General features: G+C 42.3%; 1 protein-coding gene and 2 non-coding genes across 3 annotated transcripts in view; 1 reads left to right on the plus strand and 2 right to left on the minus strand.

Moving 5' to 3' along the window:
• LOC117517263 (cilia- and flagella-associated protein 47-like) overlaps positions 1-17312 on the minus strand; it is a 151258-nt gene extending 133946 nt beyond the window's left edge. The window contains exons 1-21 of the mRNA XM_034178250.1: positions 17162-17312; positions 16126-16283; positions 15906-16021; positions 14643-14781; positions 14381-14465; positions 14157-14297; positions 13379-13548; positions 11387-11505; positions 9327-9556; positions 8977-9184; positions 7881-8109; positions 7476-7628; positions 7169-7361; positions 6935-7031; positions 4571-4787; positions 4214-4458; positions 3359-3489; positions 1649-1771; positions 1449-1580; positions 1274-1351; positions 218-365 (exon numbers count right to left, since the gene is read on the minus strand). Of these exons, the coding sequence (XP_034034141.1) occupies positions 218-365; positions 1274-1351; positions 1449-1580; positions 1649-1771; positions 3359-3489; positions 4214-4458; positions 4571-4787; positions 6935-7031; positions 7169-7361; positions 7476-7628; positions 7881-8109; positions 8977-9184; positions 9327-9556; positions 11387-11505; positions 13379-13548; positions 14157-14297; positions 14381-14465; positions 14643-14781; positions 15906-16021; positions 16126-16283; positions 17162-17302 (3253 nt within the window). The 5' untranslated portion in view covers positions 17303-17312. The remainder of the gene's footprint in view (positions 1-217; positions 366-1273; positions 1352-1448; positions 1581-1648; positions 1772-3358; positions 3490-4213; positions 4459-4570; positions 4788-6934; positions 7032-7168; positions 7362-7475; positions 7629-7880; positions 8110-8976; positions 9185-9326; positions 9557-11386; positions 11506-13378; positions 13549-14156; positions 14298-14380; positions 14466-14642; positions 14782-15905; positions 16022-16125; positions 16284-17161) is intronic.
• On the minus strand, positions 12319-12389 carry trnag-gcc. The gene has a single exon. It is a non-coding gene; the product is annotated as a tRNA-Gly (tRNA).
• Positions 12780-12851, plus strand: trnad-guc. The gene has a single exon. It is a non-coding gene; the product is annotated as a tRNA-Asp (tRNA).
• Positions 17313-24158: the final 6846 nt, after the last annotated feature.

Below are 24158 nucleotides of genomic sequence, written 5' to 3' on the forward strand. Positions count from 1 at the left end.
TCTCTACAACAACGTGTGACAAAATAATGCAATATTAATTACTCTGACACTAAAAACTGAACAATATTTTTTGTGTCTGATGAGGGCATATTTTTGCCAGTATGAAGTGTGTGCGTGCGCGTGTGTGTGTGTGTGTGTGTGTGTGTGTGTGTGTGTGTGTGTGTGTGTGTGTGTGTGTGTGTGTGTGTGTGTGTGTGTGTGTGTGTGGTGTACATACCTGCTGAGGCCTGTGGATGCTGAAGTGCAAAGTCTGGATACTGTGAAAGATCAAAGGTCAGTTGGGCTGCTGCTGATGATCGGTTTGTCAAAGAGAACGGTATCGCTCGCCGAGAACCAACATGTATCCCAGAGAAGTGGAAGTGGGACTGTAAAAGTGATAGGACAATGACAAGAACAGGTGACATTAAACATGACTAAATAAGTAAAGTTAAGCTGAAATGGCATTTGATGACGATAACAGAAAAATTAACAAAGAACAAAAACATATCCAAAGGACAATGCAGGTAGGACAGTTTAGAGACAAAGTCAGAGAAGCAACATTGAAATGGTTTGGGAATGTGCAGAGGAGTAATGTGGGGTATATCAGGAAAAGGATGCTGAGGATGGAGTCACCAGGGAGGAGGAGAAGGAGGGGGGTGGGGCCAGACAGGATGTTTATGGATCTGGTGAATGAGGAGATGCAGGTACACAGTAAATTTTGCTGAGTAAAATGTACTCTGTGGTGATAACATTTGGTCCCAGTCTAAATAGAGTAAAATACACTCTATCATAGAGTGAAATCAGCTTTACCGTCTTGTCAAATTAAGTGTTTCTACTCCAATAAGAGTTGATTTTACACTGTGATAGAGCTGATTTTGCACTGCGATAGAGTATATTTAACTCTATTTGGACTGGGACCAAATATTATCCCAGCAGAGTAAATTTTACTCTGCAAAATTTACTGTGTAGCAGTTGTGACTAAGGAAGAGGCAGAGGATCGGGTGAAATGGAGAGAGATGATCTGGTGGGTGACCATCCTCTTATGGGAGCAATCAAGAGAAGAAGAAGCAGATTCATTCAGAGCTTGACATTTAATTATTGACTGGTATCTGCATCTGTACTATATGTTATCACATACCAGCAAACACACCCACAAAGAATGAAATATATCATTATATATTTAATGAAGTTTACAACTTGATATATGATTAGTTACCATTTCTGCTGACACCTGATGAAGAAAACAAAATAATTTACACATTCTTTGCCCATACCTATATGTGTAGAAACTCACAGCATTAATGTGTAGATTCAGAGGCTCCACAGATCCGCCCACTCGAAGCTCAATGGACTTCATGTTCTTCAGAGCAATCTGCCATTAAACACATAAAGTGGATTAATTCCACTCATCTCTAAACAAACAGAAATCATCACAATATTTAATTAATCTTTCTAACTTTCTCTCTCACCTCAATTTTGGTGTCAAACTTGATGGCAGAGTCCGGGCTGAAGTGGATTTGGAGTTCAGCCTGTCCACCACAGGGCACCACGCCCGTAGGTGAATTTACCGTCATGCCAGGCATTGGGCACACGTCAAGAACCTACCAAAGTCACTAGTTATTTTGCTTTCTTGTGAAATGATCCATTCCCTCAAAAATCATACAAGTACCTGATAGTAAGAGTGGTTCTGTCCTGTGTTCTGTAAGATTGCAGTCCTGACAGAAGGCATACTGACAGGCACAGATCCAAATATCAATCTTTCCTCTGCTAAGTGAACACTAGTGGGTTTAACCTGTCAGGAAAAAAATATGTTAAAAACATTAAATGCTAATATAAAATTGTCTCAACCGAGACAATTTTATTTATGTTGTGTTCATGTCTGTATAGATACAGCATTTTTCAAACTGTCATTAAAAGAGTGGATGTGCTCTGTGCTGCTTGATATTGTCTGCATGAAGTAGTGTAACCTGCATCTCAAAAGTCCCTCTGCACCCAGTTATAATTGTGAAATATAAATTATACTGCATTTACAGTCTGGCAGTAATCTGTTTTGCCTAAGAAAAACAAACCTGTCGCCTTAAGGTGCCTACTGGTGTCATGTTTTAGCCCTGGACCTGCCCAGAATCTTCTTTTGTCCCCCAGTCTCCATCTGTTTCCCTCTCTTTGTCCTTCTGTCTGACTCTAAGTGTTTATTTTCTGTTTCTTCCACTTTGGTCTTGGTTTTATGATCTGTTACACTTCAGCCACTTATTGAGTTCTGTTCTAGTTTAGTCTTCATCCTTTACTTTCTGGTTATTCAGTCACTCTGTCTTAAGCACATTAGTCCCTCAGGTTTTTCTGTACACTCTGGCCACATGTTGAGTTCTCATCTAGTTTAGATCAAGCCTTTAATTTTCTGTTGTTCTGTTTCTTCCTTTTCATTTTGTTTATTCTGTTTCTCACCTTTGGATTCTAGGTATCATTATTTCCTAATTGTTTAACATTTGTTCTGTCACTGTCACATTCCTCTTTTTGCTGCTTTTGTCTGACATGCCCACCTGTCACTCCACTCTTGTCTCACTGAGCCACCCCTTCTTTCCTGCACCTGTATCTCATCACGCCCTGATTATCCTGCTTTTAAACCCCTTGTTCTCCACTACTCACTGCTAGTTTGTTGTGCATTCTGCCTCGTTCCAAGCCACCTGTATCCTGCCTTAGTCTATGTTTTTTTGCCGTTCTCGACCTCTGCTTGTCCTTGACCACGTTTTTGTCTGAGCCAGTTAACCTGCTTCTCTGTGCCTGAATGCTGCTTGTTTTTTGACTCCATTTTTGCATCCTCTGATACACCTGTTTGCCCGTGCTGGAATTCTGCTTGTTACTGACCACGCCGCCACCTCACAACTGTCTGTACCGCCGCCTGTCTGCTTGTCACCCTGTGTATCGACCTGAGCCTGTTTGTGAATAAACCTTTTTCTAAATCCCACCTCTGAGTGGTGAGTCTGCATTTGTGTCCACCTGCCAGTCGTGCCATGTCCTCACAGTTCCTGACAACTGGCTTGGTTGGTGGGGAATTCCCCTTTGTCCTGGTAGAGTCTTGGTTTCAAGTACAAGTGATCTGGTGTTTGAATGTCACTGTGGCCGCAAAGACATGTCATCTGGTTGTGTGTGTGTGTGTGTGTGTGTGTGTGTGTGTGTGTGTGTGTGTGTGTGTGTGTGTGTGTGTGTGTGTGTGTGTGTGTGTGTGTGTGTGTGTGTGTGTGTGTGTGTGTGTGTGTGTGTGTGTGTGGTTACAAAGACAACCTGGCTGCGCCCTCTTGGTCCTTTTTGGAATCAGTTTAACACCTATGAACTAAAGCAACAATACATCTGAAAGACCAGTTTTCCAAACCTAGAAACAGACCTTTGCAATACAGTGAAGACGCTGCGTGTTCCCCTCATGGACACAGAGGTCAAAGTCTCCTTCTGAAGTGAAGGAGAAAGAGGGGTACCACACCACCTCACAGTCCAGTTCACAGTATGCCTCCACTGTACCTGAGCAGGAGAGATGATTTGTTGTAAAACTTTGAACATTGTCATGAGTCAAAACAGAATGCATTTCATCTGCTTCAATTCTGTTGTTTTTACTTGTCCCTGTGTGCAGGGTTTCAACCAAGACTTAACTTAGCCTCATCTGGCATCTTTACCTGGATATCACATCTTTAATTATAAATTACCATAGTTAATCTGCTTAATCAAAAGCCTCTGACAACTTTGTGCACATTTATTGTACCCAAAACATTTAAAGTATTTAAGACATTCAATATCAAATGAATATGCACACATCTTCAACCGCTTAGTCCAATATCAAATGAATACTTAAGAGTAAATTTAAACAAGCAAAATATGCAACCATTTTTTCACCCTTTAAAATACTTAATATCTTTTAGGTGGCCTCCAGTAATTTAAAAGTAAATCAGGTAGTATTTACTGTAATTGAGTTTTTGTCTTGTCATGTACCCAGCAGTATAGCTAGAGAGAAACCAAGTGCAGTTGTTTTTAATGAAGTTTATAACTTCATACTAAAATAGAAAAATGTCACATAAGATTTTTGCTGGAACAGGATTTTTTTTTTCTTTGAATTTTCTAATTTTATTTTCTGTTGACCCACTGATGAAGAATGAAAACATACTCTGCTGTAAGTATTTTGCTCACTACTCTTTGTTGTTATCACAGAAATTTGCAAAAAATAAAATACAAAATGTTGTGCATGTAACACCTGCAGCAGGTAGAACAGAGAACTGGATGTTTCCCTCAGTGACTGCTGGTCTCCATGTGAATTCAGCTGGGTGGTTACGCTTATTTCGAATAGTAACTGAGCTCCGGTATCCTGAATGGGCAAGCAATGTTTTGTTGGGACGGAGCACCAGCAAGTTGGTGCAAAGTTCCAGTGCCATAGGCACAACCTGAGCCTGGACCAGTATTTGACCAGTGTGCTGCTGGTTCACAGAGTAGGGGACAGGTCTGGGAGGAGCAAAATTATAGACATGTTCACAATCATTTGTACAACTTTTATGCAGCATAAATGGACCTCAATATTAACAACCAGCCTTTTAGAGCAATTTTATTGACTAACCTGTAGAAGTGTCCCAGCTTGTTGCTTTGAAATGTTAACAGTAGGGAGGACTGGGAGCAGGGTGGTAGGATGTGTGAGGGAGGTGAGGAGCCCTGCAGCTCAGGGCAGTCTATCTCCAGCTCTATCAGGACGTACGCTGACAGACGATTAATCAGCTCCAGCTTCTGGACACACACCGACTGCGCACATACCTCACCAAAATCCACAAACAATGGTCCTGGTGGAGAAAGAGGAGGTTTTTTTTTTTTACTCTTTAAAAATGACTTTCGGTTTTCATTCAAGCAACAATGGCCTCAGTGGCCATGAAGACCCAGGGATTAGCAATAAGATTTCACAAGCAACTATATAGGCTTGTCTGTTTTTATTTTATGTTACAGTCATAATACATGTTAAAAGATGCCAACATGGCCCACAATGGGAGACAATGGTCTTCATCTATACCTGCCAGAACCCAAAATTTCCGAGCTAAGTATGCATATAGTCAATGACTACACGTATTCAGCTCTGAAAGTGGATGGAGTTACTTATGGAAATTTTTCAGGCTCACTGACAGAATCCATTAATCCCATCATTTCAGATGATTCCCATGGTCTGAATTAAGTCTTGGTTTGAGTAGTTGAATAGCTTTACCACTGACTTTATTTGGAACAAATCTCCCCCACATATGAACAAAAATAAAAAGTTTATTTAGAACTGTGTAAGTCAGCAGGAGGATAGAGTTTAACTACTGTTAATTTTGTCACCTGGTTTTTAATTTAGTCTTAGTCTTGTGCCAAATGTCCGTTTAGTCATATCATCATGTTTTAGTTGACTAAAAGTTTGGTAATTTTAGTATAGTTTTAGGTTAAAGAAACCTTATTGGATCTCAAAGTAGGGAGTTTTGCACATTCCTCTTTGCAACACCTCTCAAGCTCTATCAGGCTGGATGGGGAGCGTCGGTGCAGAGCCATTTCAGATCTCTCTAGAGATGTTCAATCAGATTCAGGTCTGGGATCTGGCTGGGCAACTCAGGGACATTCACAGAATTGTCCTGAAGACACTCCTTTGATATCCTGGATGTGTGCTTGGGGTCACTGTCCTGCTGAAAGATGAACCGTCGCCCCAGTCAGAGGTCAAGAGCTCTCTGGAGCAGGTTTTCATCCAAGATGTCTCTGTACATTGCTGCATTCATCTTTCTCTCAATCCTGACTAGTCTCCCAGTTCCTGCTGCTGAAAAACATCCCCACAACATGATGCCGGCACCACCATGCTTCACTGTAGGGATGGTGCCTGGTTTCCTCCAAACATGACATCTGGCATTCAAGCCAAAGAGTTCAATCTTTGTCTCATCAGACCAGAGAACTTTTTTCTCAAGGTCTGAGCAGCCTTCAGGTGCCTTTTAGCAAACTCCAGGTCGCCTGCCATGTGCCTTTTACTAAGGAGTGGCTTCCGTCTGGCCACTCTACCATACAGGCCTGATTGGTGGATTGCTGCAGAGATGGTTGTCCTTGTGGAAGGTTCTGCTCTCCCCACAAAGGAATGCTGGAGCTCTTATAGAGTGACCATCAGGCTCTTGGTCACCTCCGTGACCAAGGCCCTTCTCCTCTGATCACTCAGTTTAGATGGGTGGTCAACTCTAGGAACAGTCCTGGTGGATCTGACCTTCTTCCATTTATGGATGATGGAGGTCACTGTGCTCATTGGGACCTTCAAAGCAGCAAAGGTTTCTGTACCCTTCCCCAGATTTGTGCATCGAGACAATCCTGTCTACAGACAATTCCTTTGACTTCATGCTTGACATGCACTGCCAACTGTGGGACTGTATATGTAGACAGGTGTGTGCAGTTACAAATCATGTCCAATCAAATTAATTTACCCCAGGTGGACTCCAATTAAGCTGTAGAAACATCTCAAGGATGATCAATGGAAACAGGATGCACCTGAGCTCGGTTTTTAGCTTCATGACAAAGGCTGTGAATAATTATCCACATGTTATGTCTTTGTTTTTTTTGTTTGTTTGTTTGTTTTGTTTTTAATGTGTGCAAAAATAAATAAATAAACTTTTTTTGTTACACATTAGCATTCTGGGTTATTGTGTAGAATTTCAAGGGATTTTTTTTTTTTTTCCATTTTGGAATAAGGCTGTAACATTAAAAAAATGTGGAAAAGTGATTTGCTGTGAATACTTTCTGGATGCAGGGTATAAACCTGGAACGCGACCAGCATGACTATGTAATTAACACCATATCTGGCTCACATGCCTGTTATTTTCTCTGTCTTTGAGTATGGTTGTGGTTGTTATAAAATATATGAAATGTTTTTAAAAAGGGCTTTTTTTTTCTTTCTTTTGCTATCCAAGAGACTCCTGTATTTTTGAACACCAACTTATGATGACTTGGTAGAGTTCCAGAGGGGTCAGATTCCTATTGCAGTCTGCCATCTCCTGGCTGGAAGAGGGAATTGCATTCACAACCTCTGTCACCTAGAAAATACAAAAAACTTCATTCAATTTCAGTGTGTTTTCGCACACAAAACTTTTCACAACCAAGAGTAAAAAGTGTTATACATCCTTGACAGTTTTTATGTAATTATTTATTTATTTATTTAAAGACTGTTGACCTGTCGAGTGACAGATGTGATGTCGTGAAGATGACGAGTGCAGGTGGATGCTAATGAAGAGCTGTTGGCGTGACTTGGCTTTGTCTCTTTAGTCTTATGGATTTTTAGGTCACTGATATTAAGTGCAGGAGGAACAAGTCCTTGAGAAGGAACTATTCCAATGTCTAGCTCATCCTTCACTTTTATTTCCTGTCTAAAATCCCACAATAAGAGAAGTCAAATAAAATCATTGTTTGTTGCAACACAACAAATGAAAGCCAAAACTGCAACACACTGAGATAAAGTGTTTTTGGTTCATCATTTCTACCTCTCATTCATCTTCTGCAGACGTGTCTTCCTGAGTTGGTCGATAAAGTCTGCGTAAATTTGCCGATGTAGGCGTCTCTGCTCTGCCTCCTCCTCTGTGAAAGCATAGTCGGTGTCTACGTAGTGATAGCGATGTACACCAGTGAAAATTGTCCTGAGAAGCAAAAAAGAAAAAGTCTGCTTTCTAAACATGCCTCAGCAAGAGTTAAAATGGCTTATAAATAATGTTGAGCTTACAAATGTACCTTTAAAGAAGTTAGAATTTAAATAACTGGTTCAGTCATAAGAAGCCAACATGTTTGGATTTGGAACTGGAAACCATTTTTCCTCCCATATTAACAAATGCTTACTTTATAATACTGACACAGCTTTGATTTTTGTGTTTTTCTGCTGCTGCTGCTGCTACCTGTACTGTGTGTGAGGAGAGGGAGGCCTGATGCTCGAGATTCGGTCATTAGGAAAAGCCAGAAACTCATCTCCCTCCTTGGTGTGGCTCTGCTGTATGCGATGCATATGAATTTTTGTTTTCTCTGCACAGAGGATGGCGGCGTATGCCTTGTCACGACACTGCGTCAGCTCGGTGGTCCCAACGTGAGGCTGACACCCAGCTGGACTGGTCACTGTTGGAGTGATGCCTGAAATATAGCCAGTTAGAAGAATGTCAGGTACAGGTATCAAAATCATGTAATTAACCACAAATTAATTACAATAAAACATCCAAGTGAACAACGTGCAATTTTCCAATATGCCAATGCACAGTACAGTTACCTTTATAATCTGATGATTACTCATTGCGGCACGTTGGTAACTGCTGTTAATCTACATTGTAATTTATTGAAACAGCCAAGTCTGATTTACTTCTTACTTATAAAAGAAAACCCTACCAAACAAACAGTATGGAGTTATTTACACATTTTTCATGTTAATTTCAAATCATTATATCAGTCCAGTAAATACACCACCCTGCCACTAAGAGATATTTATGCACATACAAATAAATGGAACCAAGGTGTGGTTACTTACACAGCAAGTCAAGTCAAGTCAAGTCTGACAGTATGCGCTGGTGCTTCCCTTTGCCACACCCGCCACACCACGGAATCAATGTGGGTCCTGGGAGGCAAACCACCCAGGCAGACAACCAGTCCATTCCCACATCTCTAAAATAACCATCTATCTGCCACATCCAGTTGAAACGTGGATGTCCCCTTGGCCTTCTCCAGCCACAGCGGTCCTCAACACTGAGGTGCGTGCATGCCGGATCATGCATAGAGAAATGTGCCACATGACCAAAATGTCGCAGCTGACCCTCCCTCACAATACAAGTGACACTCCTCATCGTAGTCTCTCTCAGTAACCATTCATTTAATACAAAGTCATTCCAGCGGGACCTGAGGATTCTTCGAAGACACTTAGTACCAAAGACATCCAGTTGTCAGCTTAGATCATTGGTTACTTACACAGCACTATACACTTAAATCAGGTCCTACTGTGTTAATGTTCACCTGGATTTAACTTGGGGACAGGGTCTTTGGTTTCACTGTGGCAGACAGCAGATAGCTGTAGGTTGATGGTGTAGAAGGTGCGAAGCTGGAGTGCAGCTGCTTCTTCAGACGTATTGTCGCCCCTCTGGCAAACATGACCTAAGACATCCAACTTTTGACACACCTGGAAACTTCCTTGCTGTTGTGCATTGAAAGATAAAACTACATCCTGGTTAAACACAGAAACAGACATGTACACAGAGGAAATAGTTTTGTTGTTGTTATTATTATCCAGTATAATGGTCAACAGAATTGTATTGTAATGTTCATTTTCATATGTATTGAGTACATCAATCAGTCACCATAGTTACCTGGCATTGGCCTGGGGCAATGCTGCCAGTAGAGGGCTCTGTGGAAAAATGTGCCAACTTGCGGAAGTGAAAGTTGACAGGAAGTTGAGGGCAGAGGTTCTGCAAAACACACAGCATGTCCACACGCTCGCCGATAACACAACTGTGGAAATCAAAGCTGTGTGATGGACTGGGCACCAGGGACACAGGAAGCCCAGAACCCATCACTGCCAGTTCCACACTGCTGTTACCTGAGGAGAAACAAAGAAGGATGTGTAATCAGATCTTATCTTTAACCACTATATTTGATGTAACTAAATTAGGTACATTTACTTTGGACATAAATATAGTTCTCCAGTAACAGGAGTGAGGTTGCCTCAAGATTTCCAACACTACATAGTGTAATTTTCAAAAGATATATGTGATTATTCTTGCTGGTGTCATCGAGCAATCGTGATGGTCATGTCAAGGTGAAGCCATATCCCGCTCTATGAAAGGGGCTGACACTGTCGCATGCCAGTCAGAATAAGCACATCTCACTTCATGCAAATAGATTAATCTGATAAAACACCTCAATCAGGTTAAAGGAGACCTGCATTGAAAAAAATGCAGTCAGATTTTTTGAACAAAAAATGACTTACATTTACACGAGATCCTTCTGAATGTAGTAAAGTAAATCTGCAAGCCCAGATCTGTCATTCAACGGAGAAATCTTCATTTGAAAATGACAAATTTACAGCTAACATTTAGCCCTCCGCAAATTGTCCCTCTCATCATGGACGCTGCCGAGACATCACGGACAAGACCCTCTCCCAGCATGCATTGCGCCAATTGTAATTTGTGGATTTACGTCGGTTTGCATCTGCACCTTTTTCTTGTCTTATACGGAAGGATCTACTTTTTTTAAAACTTCATATTGTCTTGCGGCACATTTGGTGAGTACACATTTCTTTTATTTGTACTTGAAAATTATTTTGGGGGACTTTTTCATACGCTGTTTGATTGAGTGGTGTCGCAATGAAAATCTACTCTTTCGCCTCCGGTACCATCGCGGGATATGGAGGCGAGACCCGCAAAGAATCCCAGTCATTAAAAATATATAAACCTCTCTCAGCGTCCATGGAGCTCTGGGGCTCCGATTGCCGAGACGTGCGGTGCTGTGGATTTTGCCACAAGAAGTCTGTCCTTGCAGCAACAGGTGTACCGGCCGCTTCGCATTAAAACAGCGAGCGTAATCTCAGGACTTGTGCCAAGTGTGCTGCAGCTCCATTCAGTAGACAGAGAGGTGATGCCGGTGTTGTGCGCTGAATCTGGCTGCAAAGCAGACACGGGCGGTGTGAGTGGCCCGCGTCGGCGGTTAACGAGCTCGTTAACGAGCCTGCAGACTTAATAAGCGCAGCGGAGGCAGAGAGCGGGAGAGGAAGAACGGCGCCCGCTGTCGATGTCGTTGCTGATCTGAGCACACAGATCTGTATCTCACATTCATTGCAGCTTACTTTTGGATGTTGAAACCAGGACGTGTATAAGTAACATTACTAACAGATAAAAATCAATTTCAATGAGGAATCGGACTGAAGGCGGGAGTGCGTTGTCTTGTCCCTGACGTCATGGAAATGATACGGCTGTACAAACATTTGTCATTTTTAAACGAAGATTTCTCCGCTGAATTACAAATTTGGGCTTACAGATTTACTTTACTGCATTCACAAGGGTCTTATAAATACATATCAGCTATTTCTTTCTGAAATCTGACCACATTTATTTCAATGCAGGTCTACTTTAACAAAGAACAGGGTTTGCAGAATAAGTCACCTCTAATTGCCTTTCAAACATTATTTTTGGTGTCTTACTATGAAGATATCCATGTGCCCCCAATGCCATGTACTGTAAGGTGACCCCATGAATAATGTTCAACTGTGAGGACCAGCACTCAGTGACAGTCACAGAAGGGCTACTTCGCTGTTACCATTTGAAGTAATGACACACTGAGGCATGTTCCCCATAATGAGAAAATGAAACAAATGTGTGTTCCATAATAGAAGTGTTTTGCAGTCAATGTAGGAGGAGTGTGTTGTTAATACCTCTTTTGTGAGTGAAACCATGTTTGCTTCTCAATGACTCAAACAGTAGGAACAGACAGTAGTCATGCCGGCTGGACGAATTATCCTTTGCATTTTGATGTGTCTGCTGCTTTCGTGACCTTCAAAAGAGAAAATTTCCTATGTTACTGCTGTTCCTCATCAGTATTAGCAGCAATGTGAAGAGTCACTCTGGAATTAAACCCACTAGGTTTTTTCTGAGATCCCTCCAATGGGTTCAAATGGAATGGATCCAGGACAGACCTGCATTGGGATCTGGTACATGTTCTATGCCAGTTGACCTTCCTGACACAACTCCAGTTTTACACACGGCTGCTGAGCCCAGTTTCATGAAGCAGTCTAACCTTTTACTCTACTGAACTTAGTCAACTGAGGTTAGTTGTGCAACATTAGCCGTCTAATCTCAGTTTCACAGTGACAGCTAAATTTGTAGATTAGCCGGCTAAACTTGTAGATTAGTCATCTAACGTTAGTCAGTGATGTTCACAGGCATAAGTGGTCTCGCCAGTGCTGTTGCCAAGAAATGTCTCCAATGCAAGAGAGTTTTGTTTATTTTCAGGCTGGTCATCTGCTACAAAATGGCCGAGTCCGCTGCACCAGAGGAGAAGTGCTTCCTGGTCATCATTGGTTTCATAAAGACAGGTTAGGACCTACCCTGCTTAGCTTTGACAGGATCAGCATTTTTGTTGTGGTTACTGAGAAACTAATACAAATTCTAAAATGGTGGAAGGCATTTTAAAAAAAAAATGTTTTATTACTATTAGATATGATGTAATATTTAAATTGCACTGTATTCCTTTAAGTCTTGTAAGGGAAATATTTTTTTTATTATGCATGGAAATACGTAAGGAACAAAAAGGAAGTACCTATTGGCGGGGGGGGGGGGGGAGAGAAAAAAAAAAAAGAAGCATCATTGCATTGGCCGGGAATCGAACCCGGGCCTCCCGCGTGGCAGGCGAGAATTCTACCACTGAACCACCAATGCATCCGAAATTTCGTTACTTGAGGTGGCGATTAAGAAGAGTTTCTAGGCACGTAGTGCGGCTACTACTACATTTGTTGTGTCGGCCGAAAAATAATGGATTGGTCCAAAATGCTATGATTGAGATTGTTTCTGTTCGTATTTCTACACAGTCCTCGCTCCGTAAAGTAGTCCACATCAAAACGCTAGCAAAACGATGAGAAGCAAATTCAGACCAGCCCTCTCTACGAGGCGCTCGCAGATCTCTCCAAAGTGTAGCAATTTACATATCATCAACATAATATGTCCTTTACAATATAAAACAGAAAATTAATGAAAAATGAACATATTTCTGCTCATGCGCATAACCTATTTCACCTGTAAAACAAATACATTTCAAAATGCTGCAGTAACTCCTCGTTAGTATAGTGGTGAGTATCCCCGCCTGTCACGCGGGAGACCGGGGTTCGATTCCCCGACGGGGAGAGTGAATTATTTCTTTAGCCTGATTTTTTTTAATTGCATATGGATTACTTTAATCACCATTTGTGTTATATATTACCGTTGAATTGATAATGGTTATGGTATAATTATTCTATTAATGCATCTTTATTCACCAAAATGCAATACATAACAGTAGTAAAAATCAAAAAAATGAATAAAATAAATTATAATAGAATTAAAAAGTAATAAAATAAGTAAACCAAAAAATAGAGATAAATAAAAACATAAAAACTACATAAAACAGTAATACACAGCCAACTAAAATTTTAAAATCACCAACACACACACACACACACACACACACACACACATATATATACTCTATATATATGTATGCACATATGCCCACATGCATGGTATGCGTATACACCCACACACACACACACATATATATATATACTCTCTATATATGTATGCACATATGCCCACATGCATGTATGCGTATACACCCACATACACACACACACACACACACACACACACACACACACACACACACATATCTATACCTCTTGCAGACTGGGTTGAAGTGGACTGTCACAGTCCTCATTTCATTCGGTTCCAGATGACCTTCTTGGGGGAAACATGCCAAGACCTGAGAGATGTTCTGGCTGGGTTGAGAGTATCTCTCCATTTTCTCTAGCAGGGTAGCATCTGCACTCTTCTGTAGGTCTGTTCCCTACACAGTCACCACAGACAAAGTATCTCTATTTTTGTCACTTGAATACAACTTACCTTATGAGTATGTTACCTACGTTTTAATCAAACCACAAACTAGCCCTGCAACATTAACACAGTGACCCTTTCATTCACATGTTCTCAGTGTGTGGCAGAAGAAGACACTACCCAGAGAAGATCCAGTAGATAAGCCACAAATACTCAAAAATGAACTTTATCCAAAAATGGCATAAATGATATTAATAATGCAGAAATACAAGAAATCTCAGGATACTTTCAATTCATGATTACCAAACAGATAAAAATGTACTTATATATAGTTTCTCTGAAATGTCACTAATGCCATTCCCTTCATGCTGTCTTCTTGGACCAGATACTCAAATAGCCACTGGTACCAATGGATATCAGGTCCTCTATAGGACTTACTTCTTCCCATTGAAAAGAACAGCCATTAAAAATAGGAATATAGCAGATTGGTGGAGCTGCTTTTACACCATCGTCAACATTACTGAAGCACAAATTTAGTACCTTTGTAATCAAACATGTTCTACACTTATTTTCTGACATGTCTAACACCACTCCTCCTCATGATGAGTATGCATCACTCACTGCTTCAGTCCCAGCAGCAGTGTCCTGCAGCAAGCAGACCCAATCGCAGGCCTCAGGTGAACTGTTCTTCAGAACAACATTCTCTACACGGGATGTCCCAAAGTAGACCGGTCCAAACCATACACAGGATAGTGGAACTCCCTGTCACACATTGGAACATCATCACATTTTGTGGGACAAAGCTGAGAGACAAAATAAGACAAATACTTGGACTAGGGAGTTACCTGGGTGTCAAAGACTTCAAGGTGTTGGTCCACCATTTCAGCCTTGACACTGAGAGCTACACTGGAACCATTCTGGAGTTTCACCCTGGAACAAGGAAATCAAAACCATATAATCAGAAGTAATACCTCTGATTGACTGATTGTTGTCAGTGACAGGGCCCATGCTGTCTGATTTGTTAACATTAAGGTACTTGAAATTATTATTATTTTTTTTTTACTTGAAATTAATTTACAAAAGAATGAAAGATCCCGCCGTTCTTACAAAGCCTTCTCGTGAATCTGCCTCGGTCTGTCTGTGCGCAGGTCAACTTTCAGCCACTGGGTGGCGCCAGGCGCTATGACTCCACTACAGGGCGAGAATGTGACTGCAGGATCTCCACTGTACTGCACCTGGAACATCCCTCCAGTCCACACAGAAAAACACAACTGCGCATGAAAGTAACTTACTTAATAATTATTTTATAATGTTTAAACACATAGAAATACATATTTATACCAATAACAGAAGTGATTATTTATGAATTAACAAAGCAAACACAGAAATACTTCACTATCGATTAATGCCAAAATCATCATGTCAGTGATAATGAATTTAGTAAAGAAATGCAGTTTATGAAATAAGAGGTGTGACAGCTTTAATTTTAGACAAAAAGAAATGTTATAAAATAATATTTATGAAAATTATTTAAAAAATCAGGATTTTACTGCAAAAGATATTCAGATTTAATTCGGCTGCTTTTACAGACTGTTTAACAATAATTGCCTTACAACTGACTGCAAAGTTTGTCAAGATGGCTAAGATCATCAAATGTGACCTTGGCAACAAATGGTGCTAATTACTCAAGCAAATATATAAATGTGTCTTTACACAAGTATATAATGCAATTGTAGGCACCACCTCTGATGTATAATGGGAAAAAAAATTGTAGACATATAGGAAAATAATACATTTTTACATGGAGTGCATCTTTCAGGATTTTCTTGAATTTAAATGTATCTTGTCACATCTCACAAATCCATTACGGCCTCAAAGCCATTACGAGGATAAAAGCAAAATCCACCTTTAGTGACACTTAAACAGTTAAAATGAACTGGCACGGCCCTCCTTCTAAATGCTCTCAACATTAATAGAACTGTACTAACAAGAACTCAATTCACAAATGTCCTTCCAAGTTACAGGAACATTCTGAGTCCAAATCTCTATTATAAAACATTATAGAGAAACATTTATTGAAACAAAAATCACTTCCTCCTTAATACATAAATACTATTTTCATCAAGCAACACTGCCGTTGAACAAGGAAAAAAAAAAATACATGGCAAACAACAAATGCCATATGCAATATTCTCATGAGCAGGTTAAACAGAATAGAATAGTATAGATTAGAACTTTATTGTCATTGTGTACACAATGAAACTTCGTTTTAGCAGCATCTCTTCACCACATCATAAAAACAATATATCATAAAAAGAGCAACATATCAGATCCAATATGACAACACCAAGACACACATGCTTGGTTTACCTGGTGCTGATCCATGATTGGTCACAGGGTGATGTTTCCAGATCACCTGACTGCTGGCTGCAACACAGCCAAAGTCAATCATTGGGTCCATCGAGAAAGAACAGGTCCGACAGAACCTGGTAGACCAGTGAGTGAGAATAAGCAATAACTCAAAATATTTATGGGCATGTGTGAACAACATACAACTAATGGGTCCTATCAGTATGTGTTGGCTACTTACGCTTTTAACAGGATTTCTATGGTCTCCCTCTCTTCGATATCAAGCAGAAGGCAGTCACTGACATCTTCGTTTCTGTCTGGTGTGAACTCAACCAAGCCGTTCACAGAAAGACCGGGAGCCAAAGACACAGCTGGGCTGGATGACGTAAACTTGAACAACTTCAGGAACAATCAAAGATAATGAACAAAATCCATGATATCCATAAAGCAAATAGGAATTAGAGATACACAAACATTCGAAAGCCTGACAAGGATATACAGTATACTGTATACTTGACAAACAGTTGTGATCAGATGTTTACATGCACGATCAGATGTTTACATACACTGGCAATATTGGGCTTTCAATTATTTATTTGATTTGGCCTTTGTCTGGTACAGAACGATTATACAACATCCATTTTTTAAACAAAAGTAAGTCCCTTCGGCTGCTCCCTTGTTTGCACTCAGGGTCGCCACAGCAAGTCCAAGGTGGATCTGCATGTTGAATAGACACAGGTTTTACACCGGACGCCTTTCCTGACGCAATTCCACATTACATGGAGAAATGTGGCAGGGGTGGGATTCAAACCAGGAACCTTCCACACTGAAACCAAGTGCACTAACCGCTTAACTAAACCAAAAAAAAAAAAAGACAAAAAAAGACAAAAAATTATTTGTGAACAAGTTTTAATTTATTTTGGGTTTTATGAAATTAAAATAAGGTCAAAAATATACATAGTGGTTCAAAAATATACAAACATTCACAAAGATGATGAATTTAGTCATGCTTAAAGTTCCAAAATGTGTTTTAATTTCTTATCTTTCTATTTATAATCCTGACAGACTATAGCTGGTAGCCACAGTTCTCCGGGTGCATATAAAAAGGGTTTGCTTGACAGTATTCGAGGGATTAACTAACACAAAGTGCAATGAGGATATTTTGCACATTTTTCTTACATTTTTAGAGTAAATGGTAACTGTTACACATGACAATGTATAGGCAATGGAAGTAATCATATTTTAATGTTGAGGAAAAAATTCAAAGTTAACATTACCTTCGTAATGGGCTTTTTAAATTTTATTTTCTTCAGCGTTTTCCCCACATTCGTTACCGTGACTGTTGTCTTGTAAACGTTGCCGACTCTCACATTGTTGAATTCAACCAGTGGTGGATCAACTCTAATACCTGCAGTCATGGCAATTTAAGGTTTAAATTATTAAATTCAATTAAGTTTGAAGCACTCATTGACAAAATCCCGCAAAATTTTGCTGTTCCAAATGACGTTTGAAGCTCGACCGCTGGAGTCGACAATGTACCGATTTCCGACACAATAGTTCAAAAGCTTCATGTGATTCAACACGCAGGTTTGTTCCTCCTGAAATACCGACACAGTCTGTTGCTAACAACAGAGCTTCTAGGAGACCAGACGGCTACGTTTGTTTTATATAAGCGTGTAAAACCCAAATACAACGCGTTGAATCAAGCAGCATAAGTCACAAGTGTGTAAAAAATCATTACTAAAATACAACTATTAAAAAACTTGGATGTGCCGAAAAACGTACATCTCCCCGTCGAGGAATCGAACCCCGATCTCCCGCGTGGCAGGCAGGATACTCACCACTATGTTAACAAGAATTTGATATATGCACGTACATATTTTCGATCTTTGAACGGGATGTTAGAAAAATGTTTGATTTGGTATTTGAGTGCTTTTTCTGTGATGCTCGGATTGAGGATGTTAATTTGACTATGCGTACGAATTATTAATATGAATACGTGTAAAAAGAAATAAAAAGGTGGAAAATCATAAATTATCCTCCCCGTCGGGGAATCGAACCCGGTCTTCCGCGCTGCAGCCGGGGATTCTTTTGCTAAAGGGACCTAAACGGCTCCCCATTCATTTCCTATGGTAGTGCTAAACCACTGCTCCCCTGTAGTTCCATTTGCTGCCACCGGTGTCGCTGTTACGGCCAGCATGTTTTTTTCTGGTAAATTTCCACTTTCACTCATTGTTTGTCCGTACTTCAGAGTGACAACACATTTTAGTTGAGAAAAATACTCAAATTGATTGGCTTTCTACGGAAGCGTATTGCATTCACTGGATAAACAATTTTTTGACCACTGATCTCGTAATTACGAGAAAAGATGTCGTAATTATGAGATCTTTTCTCGTAATTACATCTTTTCTCGTAACTACGACATCAGGATCTCATAATTATGAGAAAATATCGCATAATTACGAGATCTTTTCTCGTAATTACGAGATCCTGATCCTGATCTCGTAATTACGAGATCCTGATCTCGTAATTATGAGAAAAGATCAGGTGTCTAAATAGTTTTATGTATATTGTTCCGTACTTCTAGTCCCTTAGCAAAGACGTGAGCTGAGCTCAGCCGATGATAACACACTATAATCAAACACAAAGTGTAGATTTTCCCCCTGAAGTGTTCCCGGATGAATGTCCAGGGAGGAGCACGGAGCGACTTCCAGCTTTCACTCACACAGACCCACCGACCACTGAGGGACACAGCGGGGCTCACTCCCACCCGAGCACATGCCGATCTGTGTGCCCGAGCTGTGCCTCGCCTCGCTGGAGGAGTTTCATTCATCCAGCAACAGTTTAGTGGGAAATCCACACTTTGTGCGCGCCGTGGTGTGGATCACAATGCAGTGTCGGAGGTTACAAATTGGCCTATTTTCGATTATGACTCGGGAATTCTCACGCTTGGACTGGAAGTACGGAAGCGATTACACACACACACACACACACACACACACAGAAATTAAATAAATAAAAACAATAGCTTGATCTCATAATTACGGCGACGTGGAGCATAATTTCTTGTTATAACATGATAATTTCTCATTATAACATGAAAATACCGCATCATGAAATAACATAATTTCATATATGATAAACGTGATAAGTATCTCGTTATAACGTGATAAATATCACGTTATAACATGGAACGTTTCACGTAATTGTATGATTCTGAGCCAAATATATATTACGGCTTGGCAGCTCAGAGCTTCCGTACGTAAGAAAGAGAGCGACGTCCAGCACGTCAGACATACTAATATTAATATCATCCTCATTTTTAAGAAATATCAGTATTTCCCAGTGTCTCAGACCGAGAAGGTGGTAACAGCAGATTAATTGCGACAGCGCCATCATGCCCGCTGATCATTGAGGAAGCTGGAGACACCCGATCTCGTAATTACGAGATCTTTTCTCGTAATTATGAGATCCCGATGTCGTAATTCCGAGAAAAGATTTCATAATTACGAGATCTTTTCTCGTAATTATGAGAAAAGATCTCGTAATTACGAGATCTTATCTCGAAATTACGAGAACAGTGGTCTATTTTTTTTTTCATCCAGTGAATGCAATACGCTTCCGTAGCTTTCAGAGCTGATGTTTAGTTAGTGTCTTGCTGTAGTACTGTTTCATCGTAGCTGTTGTCAAAGTCTCATCGTAACACTAATATACAGTGTGAGTTTTGCTAACAAGGCATTGTGCCAGTTCTCTATATTGGTTCATTACTGTTATGTACTGTAACGTTATGAGTTCCAGAGGAGGCTTACAAATTACTAATTTAATTCATCACTAATTCAGTTTTTGTTCGTCTTCTTTTAGTATCATTAAATTATGTTATTTTGTTTAGTGTTAACATGAAACACTATAAAATCTTTAAAAATCCTTAAAAACTTGCTTATACAATTATATCAGCGTTATAATAATTTGGGAATGATTTCCACACAATGTATATTGCGTTGAAGTGCTGTGTACTGCAAAGTTAGTCTGGTAATAAAAGTATACTAATTTATTTATTCATTTTTTTTAGAGAGAAAATGGAGACTATTTTTTACCCTGGCCGAGTCAGTGTGGTTTTTCGCAAGGGCCCACTGGGTTTCCTGCGGTAAGACCCTTCTGATGAGGCTAAAAAAAATGAAGAACAACCCGTCTATGAAGGACCGAAGTGCCCCAGTGAAGGAGGAGACTGTGAGGCAGAACGCCCTCACTGTAGTACGGATGAGGGGAGGACATGCCTCTGAGCCAAAAGAGCTGCTGGAAGAGTACATCATACAGTTTGGGAGGTACAAGGGGAAGTCTTTCCGCTGGCTCCTTGAGAACGATGTGGGTTACACCTTGTATCTCATCCAAAACCATCAACGAGAGGAAGCTGCTGGCACTCTGATGACTGAGGGGCATAGCAAAGACAGCCTGATGTCCTTCCTCCGCTATGCCCTCAACTTCCAGGAGATCACCACTCTGCTTAAACATGAGGTGCAGAAAATTTCTGTGCCCACCACTCCAGCAGCAGCGGAGGACCAGCGGGTCGGGTTCGGTGCCCGTGCCAACAGCACCTGGAGGGAGGTCTGGGAGAGCAGGGCTGATGGCTATGCAGCCTTCATCCTAAAAAGGAATTGCACTCCGGGGACCAAGATGCACAAACTGCAGCAGTACCTCCAGAAGAGACAGCAGCTGTCCTTCACACCTGTGTCTTCTTCCCCTGTGTCCTCCACTCCCATCCACCCTCCCTCTGTCCACACCACCTCTGTCTCATCTGCTGAACCCATGGGTGAGTAAAAAGCTTAAAATTGTTGAAGTGCATTTTTCCACATTACACAGCACTTATTTAGTCTTTGAAAGTAAATAGGTAAAATGAGTAAACACTATATACACTAGAATGTATGCAGACTTCTTAATAGACAGAAGGGATTTCATCAGCATCACATGTAGAAGAGGCACTAAATCATGGCAAGGCATTAACAATTTCAGTAAGTGTATTTTTATGTATTTATTTTTTTAAGAAATGGAAGATGAGGAACTCGAAAGGGCAATGCTCAGCATTTCAACAACCCCCGAGTATACAGATGTGTAAGTTCTACTTACTGTCAGGTATTAGAGCTGATTTTTGTGTATTTTTAATGAACATATTTGGGATTTGTCTTTCAGCTTTGTCATCACCTGCAGTAGTGGGAGAGGTGCAGCAACCAACAGGTTCAGAGAGATGTTCCTACCCTTGAGGACCATTTTGGGACATGTTCTATTCCGTTGCATGAGTTCAATCATTCTTGACCATGTTCCGGTCACTTTTGTCTTTGTTTCTTTCATGTGTGTTCTGCCTAAAGTCCATGTGTGTTACGGTTCGGATATGAATGGATACAAACTCAGAAGCAGGGAGCAGAAAAGATGGAGTTAAACACGGATTTATTACAGGAAGGATGGATGTACAGAATGTATGGACTCCGTGTGGAGACCGGCCCGCACAGCGGTGGAAACAGGAGTACTGCATCCCCGAGTTCTTCTGCCTTAGAAGGTGGATCCGGAGCCATGTGGCCGCCTGCAAGCTGTCGACGAAGCTGGAGGGAGAGACAGATGGTGAGTGCTGAGTAGATAACTTCCAGAAGTGAGTCTCACAGTCAAACAGTGACAAACTATCACAGCTGGTCCCAATATGCAGATAATTAGACAGACGGATTCAGTTCAGGTTCTTCTTCATGTTTGTTCTTAGAAAAAGTTCACAGTCAGTTTGTGCTATATTCCTCGCAGAGCTCAGTGAAGGCAAAATAACAAACACTTAGCTGGTAATTGCTGAGAGTGAGAGCTCCACGCTCAGGGTGCAGAAAAAGCTGATCTTGGAGCAGCAGCAACAAGGAGGATGTCAGCTCTGAGCTGGGGCTCGACAACAGGTGTGTGGAAACACCAAAAAGTTAGTAGAATATTCTACTTCTGGAAAAGTAGCGAGGCCAAAGCTTACCGTGTGGATTAGCTGAGTTTCTGGCAATGATGGACTGAAGAGATGGGGTTGAAATACAGGAGCTGATTGCATGTGGAACAAGTGTGTCAATCAGCTTGAGGCGCACCACCTGTGCAGAAAGGAGAAAAAGCAGCAGCAGACAGAGCAGGCAGCCCACAACAATACCCCCCCTCAATGGGAGCCCCCAGGCGACCTACCAGGACGATCAGGGTGCTCCCGATAGAAGTCCCGGATGAGGAAGGGATCCAGGATGAGCCCCCGCTTGACCCAGGAGCGTTCTTTGGGCCCATAGCCCTCCCAGTCCACCACGTACTGGAAGCCCCGCCCCCGATGACGAACATCCAGAATCTTCCAGACGGTCAAGGCCGGATGACCGTTCACCATCCGAGCAGAGGGTGGCGCAGGAGCCGGAGGACACAGTGGGCTCACACTAACTGGCTTCAACCTGGAGACATGGAAGACTGGGTGGATCCGCAGCGAGCGGGGAAGACGGAGCCGGACGGCCATCTGATTAACCACCCGGTCCACGACAAAAGGTCCAATATATCGGGGAGCAAGCTTTGAGGAGTCAACCTGGAGGGGAATATCCCGGGATGAAAGCCACACCTCCTGCCCGGGTCAATAGGCGGGGGTCCGATGCCAGTCAGCATGACCCTGCGTCCTGGTACGGGTCTTCAGCAGGGCAGAGCGGGTGGTCTTCCACACCCACCGGCATCTCCTGAGGTGGAGCTGCACAGAAGGGACCGAAACCTCGTCCTCCTGAGAAGGAAAGAGGGGTGGCTGATATCCCAGGGAGGCTTCAAAGGGCGAGAGTCCAGTGGCAGACGAGACCTGGGAATTGTGAGCATACTCCACCCAGGGTAGTTGTTGGCTCCAGTCCGACAGGTGTGCGGCAGAGACACACCGTAAGGTGGCCTCAAGGTCCTGGTTGGTCCGGTCTGCCTGCCTGTTGGTCTGTGGCTGAAACCCGGACGACAGGCTGACCGAGGCCCCAAGCGCAGTGCAAAAGCTCCTCCAAACCTGCGACGTGAACTGGGGTCCCCGGTCAGATACAATGTCTTGGGGTATGCCATGCAACCGGACGACGTGGAGGACCAGAAGGTCAGCGGTCTCCTGGGCGGTTGGCAACTCTGGCAGGGGCACAAAGTGGGCTGCCTTGGAGAACCGATCCACGATTGTGAGGACTGCTGTGTTACCCTGGGATGGAGGAAGTCCTGAGACGAAGTCCATCCCGAGGTGTGACCATGGGCGACCCGGAATCGGAAGAGGTTGCAGTTGGTGGGAGGACTTGCCGCGGGCACAGACCAAGCAGGCACAGATGTACTCCCTCACATCAGCCTGTGCCGTGGGCCACCAAAAACGATGACGTAACAGTTCTAGAGTACGGGTGACTCCGGGATGGCATGACAATTTGGATGAGTGGCAGAATTGCAGAACTTGAGACCGAACCTCCGGCGGAACAAAAAGCCGACCGGGTGGGCCCCCCCCGGATCCAGATGTGGGCTTCCTGGACGGCTCGCTCAACATCCCAGGTCAGTGCCCCCACAACCATGGACCGAGACAGGATGGTCTTGGTAGTCTGACGGCTCTTCGGGAAGGGAAAACTGGCGAGATAGGGTGTCTGGTTTAAGGTTTTTACTGCCTGGGCGATAGGAAATAGGGAAATGGAATCTACCAAAAAACAGGGACCACCTGGCTTGCCGGGCTTTTAGCTGTCTGGATGTATTCTAGACTGCGGTGGTCTGTCCACACAATGAATGGAACTGCGGCCCCCACCAGCCAATGTCTCCACTCAGATAGAGCCTCTTTAACAGCTAGGAGTTCCTGGTTACCCACGTCATAGTTCTTTTCAGCGGGGGTAAGGCGCCGCGAGAAATACGCACATGGGTGTACCCTATTGTCTCCCTCTGACCTCTGGGAAAGAACCGCTCCTAGCCCTGTGTCGGAAGCATCCACCTCGATGAGCTGATGATCTGGGTCAGGCTGGGTAAGTATTGGAGCCGAGGCGAACCGTTTTTTCAGAGCCGAGAAGGCGGAGTCAGCCTGGGGGGTCCACTGAAACGTGGTTTTGGAAGAGGTAAGGGCGGAAAGGGGAGCGGCAATCTGACTAAACCCACGTATAAAACGTCGGTAAAAGTTTGCGAACCCCAAAAACTGCTGTAAGTGTTTGCATGTAGATGGTACTGGCCAGTTGAACGGCTTTGACCTTCGCTGGGTCAGGTCTGACCTGATTGTGGGAGATGATAAATCCCAGGAAGGACACGGTGTTGAGGTTGAAACCGCAT

This window comes from Thalassophryne amazonica, chromosome 1 (genome assembly GCF_902500255.1).
Source record: "Thalassophryne amazonica chromosome 1, fThaAma1.1, whole genome shotgun sequence".
Classification (NCBI taxonomy): domain Eukaryota; kingdom Metazoa; phylum Chordata; class Actinopteri; order Batrachoidiformes; family Batrachoididae; genus Thalassophryne; species Thalassophryne amazonica.